At 40.2% G+C, this 13,078-nt stretch overlaps 1 protein-coding gene across 2 annotated transcripts in view; it reads right to left on the reverse strand.

Annotated features, from left to right (window-relative positions):
- Positions 1-13,078, reverse strand: part of TRIM29 (tripartite motif containing 29) — a 79,055-nt gene that overhangs the window by 24,578 nt on the left and 41,399 nt on the right. For both annotated transcript variants that reach the window (XM_044288672.1, XM_044288671.1), the window contains exons 3-5: positions 12,598-12,831; positions 9,736-9,922; positions 853-945 (exon numbers count right to left, since the gene is read on the reverse strand). In XM_044288672.1, the coding sequence (XP_044144607.1) occupies positions 853-945; positions 9,736-9,922; positions 12,598-12,831 (514 nt within the window). The remainder of the gene's footprint in view (positions 1-852; positions 946-9,735; positions 9,923-12,597; positions 12,832-13,078) is intronic.

Consider the following 13,078-nt stretch of genomic DNA (forward strand, 5'->3'; position numbering starts at 1 on the left):
ACAGATAGTGACACATATTATTATTTTCTAATCTGTTGTTTTTATTTTTATTCTATTTTCCGAACATTATCATGGTGGCGGCCATCTTGCCTGAGCTGTTAACAGACACCATGGGCCAGAGACACAATGGACAGGAGGGAGAGTTTTCTACGCATGCTCTGTGACCTGTGCAGGATAGGGAGGGAATAGATAAGCTGTGATATCACCTATTGTGAATGTTGGATCCTGTGTTATTATAGAGGTGATATCTGTCATTGTAATCCTGCCTGTGATGATGATAAGGTAACTGCATTAGGTGACAGGTATACATTAGTAGAGAGGTTGCGTTTCGGATGGACGGGCCGAAACGCATCCACTCTACTGATGTATACCTGCTGAAATAAAATAAGAGTATGATAGAAAGGTGTCAGAACACACAGGACATCACAGTGCTGTGGCCTCTTCCTGGGGCGAGTGACGTCACGTTCATCGATCACCTGGCCTAGGTGCAGCTCAGTCCCATTCAGGTGAAGGGAGCTGAGCTTCAAAACCAGGCACAGTAGCTATCCAGTGGATGGTGCTGTGCGTGGTAAGGTACGGGAGGCAGCAGGACTCACTCCTCAAACAAGCTGATCGGCACGGGTGCTGGGTGTTGGACCTCTGCCAATATGATATTGGTGACCCCTTTAAGTGTTGAGAACATTTTGTGTCGTTGCACTTGTGTCTCACAAGAAGAGTTGCTCGGTAAGAAAAGGAGCAATGTGTAAATTAGAAATATTAAAAATAGAACACAAGACACAGGGATGAAACATAAGGAGAAAGGGCCTTTAAAAAAAGAGAAAAGAAGGCTATCTCTGACAATGTTAATATTACCTTTGACATTAAATAGAGAGCCGAACCTTCCGAATGAGTCATTTGCCGGAGCCCAGTCACTCGCAAGGTCTTTCATCATGTATCTGTTCTCCACTATAAGAAAAGAACAGCAGATTAGAAAGTAAACTGGAAAGGTGATTTTCAACAAAAATCTCTTGAAGGATATACCTGTATGCCACTTCACAAACTTTTTCATTCTTTCAATGCAACTAAAATGAAAACTGAAGCAACTTCACAACAAGTCTTAATTAAAATTGATTAACTGAAGGCCATTGTGGTACCAAAAGAGGTATATTACAGAGTGGGCTCAGCATGTATGTGGAACCTGCATTCCCTGAATTGAATGGAGGTCAGTACGGCACCAGCGGAGGTGATATTTAATATAGGTTCCTGTCCTAAAGAGATCACCTTGACGATGGTGTACAGGCACAAATAATTTTGTACAAAATGTATTTGCCAAGAATCTCACAATTATAATGTAGCATTAGCATTAATACATTTTCTAGAGTGAGTATGGCACTATTGTATTTACTTGATTATTTGTGTTTGCAGAGTGCTATAGCATTGTGTTTGTTTTTGCTTTTGTGCTTCCAGCCATGGCAACGTGCACCTGCGCACTGGGATGTTCTGACGAACCCCCATTTCTTTCTTTGTAATTAAAATTTTCCTCCCATTTTGTTTCTTGAGCTTCTATGCAGACTATACATCCCCATGGTAACAGACAACAAACAAGCTCTGTGTAGTCTGATCCTGAAGTCTTTTTGTCTATCCTGCAGTCTATTTCTGGTTAGCCTTCCAATAGTACATTAGCACAAAGTAGGGGACAAATGGCAGAAAGTATGAGGTTGCAAAACTGCAGGATTACACCACCCTGAATTAGTTGTATGTTACCATGGAATTGCATGAACTGCAAAGGAGCTGCAGGATCAAAACAATTGGAAATGTATAATTACAGCCGATTGAAAAGTTGCTTCATTTTTCATTTGTCATTTTGTGACAATTAAAAAAAATGATTGCGAAGAAGAACATAGCCTTTGAGCTGTTTGCCATGTTGCTGTGAGATAAGGTCACAAACTGTATAAAGTAAATTTACATAATAGTGTACATTATATAATAGTGAAAAGAACATACAAACATTCAGTTCAGATGAGTTTTTTTACATAACATAAGAGCAGGTTTAAAAATAGATTTTCTGCATGGATTTTCAGGCTGATTTCCCTGCATTTTTCCTAACTAAATCCACATGTGTTACTTCAGATTTAGTTGCAAATTTTGATTTGGGTTTGCGCTGATCTCACCCTTTGCCAAAATCGGCAGAAACAAATGACAAGCTACAAATTTCAAAAACCGCACAGCAGATCAATTTCCGCATGGAAATACTATGCAAAGTATATTTGAGATTTGACAAACTTCATTCACTTTGCCGGTACTGTATTAGGGTCCATTCACATGTCCGCAAAATGGGTCCAGATCCGTTCTGCATTTTTTCGGAACAGGTGCGGACCCATTCATTTTCAATGGGACCGGAATGTGCTGTCCGCATCTGCATTTGCGGATCTGCACTTCCGTTCCGCAAAAAAAACTGAACATGTTCTATTCTTGTCTGCAATTGCGGAACGCATATTGCCAGTGTCCGTGTTTTTCCGATCCGCAAAACACATACAAACATGTGAATGGACCCTAATGCTGTGTTTTTTACAACACAAAAATTTGCATGGAAAAAAAACACCTAATCCACAATGTGTGCAGGTAGCCCTTGGATTAGGAAGACCTAGCTTGTCTCCCGTCCTCTCTCATACCTACATCATTTTAATGGTACTAAGTCCTTTTTATATAATCATTACACAGTTTTATATATATACAGTTTACTTCTGAAATATTATTTATATGTATATTCCATATTCTCTGTTTTAATCCCACTACTTTCTCAGATCCTGCCGCCTCCAACTGAAAAACATTCTACATGTCTGCTCCCTCCGCAACTGTGAGTCAACAAAAAGTTTAGTGCCAGTCCTCACCATGACCTGCCTAAACTGCTGCTACATCCTTCACTGTGGCCTCCCATCTAACACTCTTGCTCCCTTGCAAGCCATCATCAGCTCAGCTACCAGGTTAATCTACCTCTCTCCTCATTTCTCCTCCGTAACTTCCCTCTACCAACCCTTTCACTGGCTCCTCATAACCATGAAAATCCACTTCAACATACTAACAATAGCATCCAAGGCCATCCACAACCTGTCCCCTCCTTACATCTCTGACCTACTCCCTATTCCCACACATAATCTCTGATCCTCCCAGGACCACCTCCTTTAGTCTTTTATAGAGATGAATGAATCGATTCTAAATCGGATTTGAGGTGAATCAGAATCTGAATTTTTGGTGATTTGATTTGAGAAGAAAGAGAAAGGAGAAAACAATTAACATAAAAAAAAAGTGAGAGACAAGGGCGGAAAAAAGTCCTAAGAGACCTCAGAGTGTTGTACACAGATTTTCAGGCCAATTGAAACACTTTCGATATGGATCTAATCAATTCGGACCCAAATCAAATTGGTCAATCATTTCAGCCAAATCGAATTTTGAGCGATTCGCTCATCTCTACTCTCCACTTGTCTGCTCTTCACACAATTTTCTCCAAGATTTTTCCTGTACATCCTCCACACTTGGGAACTGCTACCATAGAACATTAGACCCTGCCCCTCCCTCCATCTGAACCTTCAAAAGCAACCTGAAACCCTAACCCCTGCAGGAAAGCCGACAACCTACAATAACCCGCTGCCACCAAACACCAGCTTCAACCCTTCCCTCATAAACTGTAAGCCTTTAAAAACAAGGTCCTCTCCCTCTTTCTTCCAGTGTGTCACTCAGTTAATTCATGTTTATTGTACCGGTTTTAATATTATGTATGTAAACCTGTTTTAAGAATGGATCTTTTAAATTAATAATAGCCTGATCCGCACGACTCTATAAATATGGATGCATTTATCCCTAGTATTACCTTTTCTCCTATGCCTGTTCTTCAAGTTCTACAATGTAGCTCTTAAAAATACGTAGATGTAACTGGAAAAATCGATGAATCAACAGAGTCCCCATTGCCAATGTTTTTTTAATTTTTCATTGCATGTCACTTTTGAATAATTTATTTTACTAGCTATATAGTAATCTCTTATATGTATACAAAGGCAATGAAATTTACTCGCTGAGACGTCCTACCACCATCCGCCATGGATATACACTATGCATGAGGTTTTGTATAATATTTAGTTCTTTTACCCCAGCATTTTAGAAGAAGTGATAACTGTAACTGTTTCTGTTCTGGAACCATGAACACGGCCGTTGAGGGGTGGAGAGCTCATCAAATATTTAACTCTTTCATTCCGGATGGCTAAGCTTACATACAATCCAAGGATGAGGATATTGGTTGCAGGCAGATTTCCAATTTGTTGATTAGACTTTTCCTTTGCATGGTCTAAATTTTAACCTTAACCATATTAGATATGCTTTGTTCGGGTGAATGATACGCTGCCTGCATTGAGCACGCTTCATGAAGCTGATCATGACCTTACTGCTTGGAATATTATTTAAAGTTCGAATCTCTGATAGGAAATGTCTCCTACGCTGAGATCAAATGTGGTTCTATCAATAGAGCGGACGCTTTCATGACAGGGCTGTGCAGCAGGTGTTCTGGGAGTGAGATCAATGGTACTAATGCCTTGATGACAGCCCTGTGTTCTCATACCTGCTGTGCCACCACCATGATCATTCAGATGAATGCTAATGCTTATACAAGACATATATTGACCCAGAAGATGCTCTGCTATCAATGATTGCAATAACAGAAGACTAGTCGAGTGAAAAGATATGGGATGAGAATGCTGTGGATTTTCCTTGCAGATTTGCACGTGGAAAATCCATGGCAGAATGAAGTAGCAAGGATAGTTGAACAAATTATATCATCACTGAAAGCAAGAATAAAATGACTAATTGAGGGACCAGGCAAATATTGTGTTATACAGTAGTGGCCCAAAGCCACTGCTGGTCTGCTCACCTATCCCAGCTCCCGAACCCACCTCCCGCTGCCTCCTTCTTCCTGGCAGGCCTGGCCACCGGGCTTACTTTACTTCTCCATGCAGGCTGTGGCCTGCATACCAGCAAAGCTTTGCCTCCTCAGCCTGTAAGGCACACGCAAGTGCTCCTAGTAAAAGGCCAGCGCACATCCACCCTGATCTTACCAGCCAATGACTGACAACCCTAGGGTACCTAAGATGCCTTCCCCCGTGGGAAGGTTCTTGAGCAATTGGTTCCATAGTTGGCTAAGTTCCTGCAATGGTGTACTGTTTCTGTTGTCTACCTATCTACTGACTTTCTGCCCGTTTACTGGATTCTGAATCTCTGCTGTCTGACCTGAATTGTGCCTGACCTCCGTATTGACCCTTTGCTGCCTGCTCTGACCTCAGACTATTCACCATTTAGCCTGTACTCCACCTGCCCTGACCTTGGCATTAGAGTCTCTGACTCCCATGGGTCAGCTGTCAATCATACAGAGACTACTCCAGGATGTAACAGCTTGGTAGTTTCCCTGCAGAAAAGTCCAGATCCCTATACAGGGGTTGAAAAGTGAAAACCAGAAAAATGCCAGGATAAAGCCCTTAGGATTGTCACAAAATCAAATCTGTTGGTTGACACAGTGGTGCCACACCCACTGCCTTAGCACGTTGGCATGGGAGAGCCAAAGCATTGCTGTAGTAAGGATATGCGTGTGTGTAAATGAGCAACATAGATGGTTGTCCTAATAATTATTCATGAGAAAACCACAGCCTCAAACAGGTAGTCCGACACAATTCAATTTTGTATATGTAGAGCAGAATGTGTTAAATGTGCCAAAAAATATAAGCATTACTCTCCTCATAATCCACTGCTATTGCTGTCTCAACCATTACTGGGTGTGTACTTCGGTGACCTGTCAGTGATTGGCTAAGGAGGAATCTCCGACATTTCCTGCATGTCAGGACCAGAACGTGGAGACCAGCAGAGAACGGCAGTGGCAAGGGATCCTATCTCACATATAAAAATGTAATCCCACTGGACAATCACATTATAAAGGACCTATCGTGACAACTTTTTGTTTTTTCTATTGCACCCCCACCCCTCACCAAACCATTCACCCTGAATCGCTGCCTTTATTATTGAAATTTTGTGTTTTTTTTTTTTTGTGTATGGATCGAATTAAAAGAGGCCACAGTCCGGGTCTTTTTTTCTACAGTTGTGTTAATAATTTACAGTATAAGTTGACAACTGGGTGGTCTCCACTTCCCAGTGTTAAAGGGACCACTGGAGCCAGTCTGATGCCGCCTCCACACTGGACCATTTCAGAGCTGCTAATGCCCCTTTGACACTGGATTGTGGAGACCACCCAGTTGTCAACATAATTATTGGAGGTAAAAGTAATGGGGCCGATTGCAAATAAATAAGAGAGATGGAACTATATTTTTTATACAGAGCTCCAAATCCTCTGCGTTGGGGTGGGGTTTATTAAGACTGACATTGATAAAGCTAAGCTTATGCCTCTTAAGAAATCTGGACAGCCATAAAGACAGAAAATGAAACCTATGACTGTTAGGAGCTGGCATAAATTTGTACTAAAAATTGCACCAGCACAGATACATGCGCCAAAGTTTCTGGTGTGTTCATACCCAAAAAACTCCCTCAAAACATTTAATACATTCACCCACAGGGTTAAAAGATACAATTCTTGCTGCATACTATTGAACTCAATATTGAACCAAAATGCAATAAGCTCTTAGGCTCCCTCTAGTGCTGACCGGCGGCAGCTAGAATTTTATCTTTTAATTCTATGTCTATGCAGTTGATTTGAAGGTCTGTATCAGACAAAACGTAGAATCAACCAAGTTCATAGATTTAAAAAAAGAGAATCAGCATAGAATTAGCAATTTTGCCAAATCCAGAAGTAACTCCTAAGAAATTACTAAATATATATTTCTCCCATTTTTGGTTAAAAAAATGCACATACATTATGAAAAAACAGCTGCTTAATTAGTATAGGTAGTCGATATCAGATCAGCGGGGTGTGACTCATGGCGACCCCGCCGATCGGCGTACGAGTGCTGCTTCCGCTTTAGAATTATCAGACCACTGCCAATCTGATACTGATAACCTATTTTGAAGATAGATCATCAATATTGTAGCGCTGCACCACTCTATGTATAAAATATTTAATTAAGACTGGTTTCACTCATTCTGTATCCTGTTTTGCTGTTTTAGCAGGTATTTTTTTTGCAGCATTTCTCTCTTTTGTGTCGGTGTTCACAGTTTGTATGCATTCAAACGTGACTTTAAAGTAACATAGTAATTTATGAAAGTCACTACAGACAAAACATTTTTGATGACGTTCTTTGTGTTGTGTTTGTGCTCTTTGAGCATCATTTTTGACAAAACGCAGCATGCTCTAGGTATGGCATTTAAACAATACAAGATTTAAAAAAAAAAGTTAAAAACAAATGCAAACAAAAGAAAAAAAAGAGAAATGACATTAAAAATATGTGCCATTTTTTTTACAATGCAATATAATTGGAGAGATTGAAAACTACCTAGTGATTGAAAAGTCCATTCAACAAAACACCCAGCAGAAAGTTTTTGAACCTCTTGAAACTTGCAAACTTAAATTTACTGTAAATCACCTTGATTGTCTAAGTTAATGACCCTTATTTCTCAAAAATAATATTATTATCTCTAGCACAAGACTCATTTCATTTCCAGCCTGCACGAAGGAGAAAAGTGAAAAAAATAAATGTTATTACACTAAAAGTTTCTACATCCACATGAACTTAGAAAAGCAATTAAGCTCCTCTGCATGGCACCTATTTTCTGCGCAACATCCTGGGAAATAAAGGATAGCAGATTATTATGACTAGTCCTCATAGAGAGGAAATATTCCCTCCAAATAGAATGATTAAATCAGTTGGGACTCACTGAAAGACTTATTTGTAGGTGAATTGGCCACAGTAATTAAATTGTTATTGTAGTACTTTAGTGTTTTTAATAATTTATTATGTCCTATAAAGGGTCCAGGTTCTTAGGACATATATAAAATAACAAAGTATAGTACACTTCAGTACTGGAGATTGGTAATTATTCTTCACTATTTATGTGTCCCACTGCAGGGTTTCTTGAACTGTACTCTATGCACTGTATGTCCCACAGGTTATGTATTGGGAGAGAAGCAAGTCCCTAGTTACTGTTGCTAGGTAGGGCTGGTACCACCACTTCCTCTACAGGAAGTGAGGTCAGTGTAGAGTGAGCTGTGGGTGAACTAGTAGCTAGGAGCACGGCTGAGCAAGGAAATCCTTTATCCTAAGGAATACAAAGCCATCAAGTGGCAGCATACGTGCCAACCCTTAAAGGTTCACTAATTTTTGCAAAAGGTTTGATATATTGTAGAAACATATCACCAAGTTTAGACTGGTGGAAGTCTGGGAGCTGAGACCCCCAAGATCTCTAGAACAAGGGGATTGAAAGGCATGCATAGTTCACTCTCTCTCTGCTAGCTTCGAGGATGGAATCAAGACAGGCACATAGACTTCCATGGAGCCCAGCTCATGTAGTTCTCTTCCCTCATTCCAGAGATCGGTGAGGGTCTCAGTGCTCAGACTCCAACCAATCTAAACTTTCAATAATGTCTCTGAAACACATCTAAAGTTTTGTGAAAAAATAGTGACCGTTTAAGGCAAAGAGCTCCTGGATTCCACAGAAGGTTAAGTGGCCATAAAGGAAGTAGTACAAAACACCTGGCAAAGATTGTAAAAAACATTTACGTTGGGGCTACAGACCTCCCTGCATGTGGTGGGAGAAAATAAACTTCCAGCTCCCCATCATAGTAAAAGAACAGACTGGCTGCATGCGTACATACATTAAATGAAGTGGCAGGAAACTGTACTCAAAATTTTCCTAGGTTTTCAGAAAAAATTATGGAACAGACACATAAAGAGAAAACTCATTCCAAAGTTAGAGATGTAGTCATGATATTAGGTATCTGCACACTATAGGATTGTGTAGTAAGGTATTTAGTGGTTATCTCCTTTTAAAAAAAAATTTAAGTAGTTGCTTAGTGGTACCAGGTACCTGGCCACAGCTTTGATGACTGTTAATTACTTTACTCTGTATGTTATCTTTTGTATATATGTTTAATCCTAGTTTAGTAACCTTTTTATACACTTAAGCCATGTTAAGCCTATTTATTCCCCAATCTCAGGATTCACGGTAATACAGGGATATATTCTTATTATGACTATGTACATAAAAGGTCCTTATACATCGTCCGATGATTGGGAACATTAATAGGAATATTTGTTTGTCCAACCATTGGCCTGTCTAAACTTCCCACCATTTAAAAGCTGGTTGGCCAGTAATCATGTTTTATGAAGGCATAGAAATGCTTGTTGGTTGGCAGAAGATCTTCCCGTTAAACAAATAATCATGTTAAAGATCGTTCATCCCTCTGAGAATTTCCATCAGCCTGTGTAAAGGTTGTTTAAACGAGCACAGAAGTACTTAGTTTAATCATCGATCTGCACTCATAAACAAATCGAGTGGTCTACAAGCACCCATAGCCAGTGAATACAAATGTTACTTAATAAAAAGTATGATAATTACTTATAAATCACTGTCACAAGATCTGAAAGCAGAATGAGAAATGCCAACAAAAGTGAAAATAAAACAGCAGAGCTGCTTATGAGAACTAAAAAGACTTCAGCCGTTATCAACGTTACGAAATACATACAAGAGTGTGAGCAGTGGCGTAGGGAAGCACTACTGGTCTTCTTCTAGATTAGTTTATATAGTTCAGTATCATTTACAGATCTGTCTTACCATTCTTTTCAACCAAATTCCGGTTAGCTTCCATTTTAAAGTATTTGTCTAAGTTCTTCTTGCCAGCTGTAAGCAGCTCTTCTTTTAAGACACCCATTGCTTGGGTCAGCTTTTCTGCCTCCAGTGTCACAGTATAAGTAGGCAGTGGGGGGATTGGAGGGGCGTTTCTAATACACATTTGGAACTCCTGTGAAAAAACATTAATATGTCATAGATTTTCAGTTCAATACCATCCACTAAATTAGGGATTTTATTTAAAAAAATCGACATTCACTGATTTTCATAGCTTGTCTACGTATAAACTGCAGTTTGTCTGGGAATAAAAAACTTTTCATGGATGCATCCACTTTGAGAGTGCTTACCTATGTCCTGCTGTCTGGCTCCCGCATGTCCATCTTCCGGTCCTCAACTTATTTACTCCCACCAAAAGAGATATGTCACTGCTGAATTCAGAGCAGGTGACCTGGCCTATGCCTGGGAGGAAATAAAAAGGCTCCCTACTCCCTAGATGGACATGTGGGAGCCATAGAGCAGGACCTGAGTGGCAAGGAACAGGTAAGCACAATTCTTTCCATAGTGGAGGCAGGCTGTGGGCATCCATTAAAAGTTATTTATTCCCAGACAATTCCTTTAAAGAGAACATGTAACTACGAAATGCAATGCAATCTGCAGGCAACATGTTATAGATCAGGAGGAGCTGAGCAGATTGATATATAGTTTTATGGGAAAAGATTTAGTAAAATGTATATCTCCGCTCTTTCTGATTTCAGTTGTACACAGGGCTGTCTTATCAGTAAATGATATAATTCTCTGTGTAACTGTGTATATAGAGATAGCTGTCGGTCACTGATAGCTGTACACATGAAAGGTGTAATCAGTGATTTATAGCATTCTCTGTCTAAGTGAGTATACAGAGATAGCTGTGAATCACTGATAGCTGTACACAGGGAAGTGTTATTAGTGATTGATAGCATTCTCTGTGTAAGTGTGTATAAAGAGATAGCTTTCAATCACTGATAACTGTACACCAGGGATATTTTATAAATGATTGATAGCATTCTCTGTGTTAGTGTGTATTCAGTGATTGATACATTTATCTTAGTAAGTGTGTATACAGAGATATCTGTCAGTCACTGATAACTACACTTGGAGTTGCTATCAGTTATTGATAGCATTCTCTGTGAAAGTGTGTATACAGAGATAGCTGTCAGTCACTGATAGCTGTACACAAGGGAGGTGTTATCAGTAATTGATAGCATTCTCTGTGTAGGTGTGTATACAGAGATAGCTGTCAGTCATTGAGAGCTGTACACCAGAGAGATGTTATCAGTGATTGGTAGCATTCTCTGTGTAAGTGTGTATACAGAGATAGCTGTCAGTCACTGATAAGGGGTCTGGAGAGTGGGACCCACAAATATAGGACATTGATGGCCTATCCTGAGGATGGACCATTAATATCCCAAACCTAGAAAACACCTTCCCCAAGGACTGCATATTAATTTTGAAAACAAACATTTATGGAGGTTCTCTAGGGCTTTGGTATTGATGGCCTATATAGCAGATTATTGAAGGTCCTACTCTCTGTATCCTCATCTATTTGCTGATCGAAAGGGCCGCAATGCTCTGGCAAGCATCACGTCACCTTCATTGTTTACCAGACAGAGCTCCATAAATTTTTGAAGAGGTCATGCCTGGTACTGCAGCTCACTGCTGCCTCACTTGAATTGGGACTAAGCTGCATGCCAGGGACAGGCAGTGCAAAATGCATTGAGCTGTGCCTGTTAAATGATGAAGGGGACAAGCCCTGCTGATTAATGGGAGTGTCAGGAGTTGGTTCCTCAGTGATCTGATATTAAATCCTAAGACTAGGCCATCATTATCAAAGTTCCCTTAATGATAAGTCCAAAGGGCAAATCCACAGTATTTAACTACAATTTGGTGTTAGTTTTGCTGCTGTAGATGTCTGCAGATACTCTGTGGATTTTATTTACTAACCGGTCTTGTGTGCATGTACCCTAAAAACGTATTAGATAGAAGACAATTCCCTTAAAGGGATAACAAAACCCTCAAGATAGGTCATCGATATCTAATCAGTAGGGGTTTGAAGAGGCCTCGGTGATAAGGTGAGCACTGAAGCCTCCTCACATCATACCAAGCCAGCACCAAAAATTGTATAGCGGCTGTGCTTGGTATTGCAACTCAGGCCCATTTACTTAAAAGGGATTGAGCTACACGTAGGCCATTTAACTGATGACCTAGTGACCGAGGAAGAGGCTTCATCACTCACTGGAGCGCCCAGCCTCTCTAACAGCTAATTGGTGGGGCTGAGTTAAATGGAGTTGTATCCCCACCAATCAGATACTGATGACCTATCCTGAAGGTCATCAATATGGCATTCCTGGAAAACCCCTTTAAAAATATTCTTAATACAACACACTATAAGCAGTAGTAACATTCCCCCTTCCCCTGCCTTTGTGAATCGCCATGTCTACAGCAGCTGTATGCATGCAATTTTTATAGGAAATAGAATCTGCTCATCTCTCGGTCTATGGTTTGTGGTATTGAATGGTAGAAAGACTAAAACTTAGACTCTTGTCTAAGGGTCATCTCAGTTACACGTAAGCTGAAGTGACTCTAGATTGATGTTCTCACCTCACATCACCCAACCGCTCATATTCTAACTTGCCGGATATGCTGTATTTAATGAAACACTATGTGATGCGATACTTGTCACATAGCTAAAGCTGAAAGGTCAATGCATTTACATTACATTTTATGATGTTGTTGAACTGTGTAATGTTGGCGTTTCTAACCCTCCTTCCCAAGTTTTGGCATGCTTCTATTAACATTTAATGAACTCACTTGCAAGAAAAGTACAGCATCTGTGGTATGTAACAGCTTATCTCCATCGTGCTGCTTGTCTTGGAGTTGGTCTCTTTTTACTTGTAAGTCGCCTATAATTTGCTCAATTTGGTCAACAGCAGCTCTCTCCTTTTGCTCTAGACATGCCTTCACTTCCTCCTGCTGTTTCTGAAGCTCCCGGATGAGATCCTTGAAGCTATGGTCAACAGCAGACTTTTGGTTGGCTGTAAAATTCTAAAAAGAGGAAATGTAAAAAAAAAAAATCATTATTATGTTATTGCCCTAACAACATAAGCACCACATAGAGCATCACAACACATAGAGATTCAACATGAGTCACGAGTGTCAGCCAAACGGTGTCCGCTTCTGACAGTGACATTACCAGTGCCACATCTGCAGTGTAACGTGTGCACTGCAAAAATGTATCTGTGACATACAGTGTCCTTTTTCTGTAGACTGTGTCCACTGCGGACAGTGACAT

Source organism: Bufo gargarizans, chromosome 4, assembly GCF_014858855.1.
Source record: "Bufo gargarizans isolate SCDJY-AF-19 chromosome 4, ASM1485885v1, whole genome shotgun sequence".
NCBI classification, from domain to species: Eukaryota; Metazoa; Chordata; class Amphibia; order Anura; family Bufonidae; genus Bufo; species Bufo gargarizans.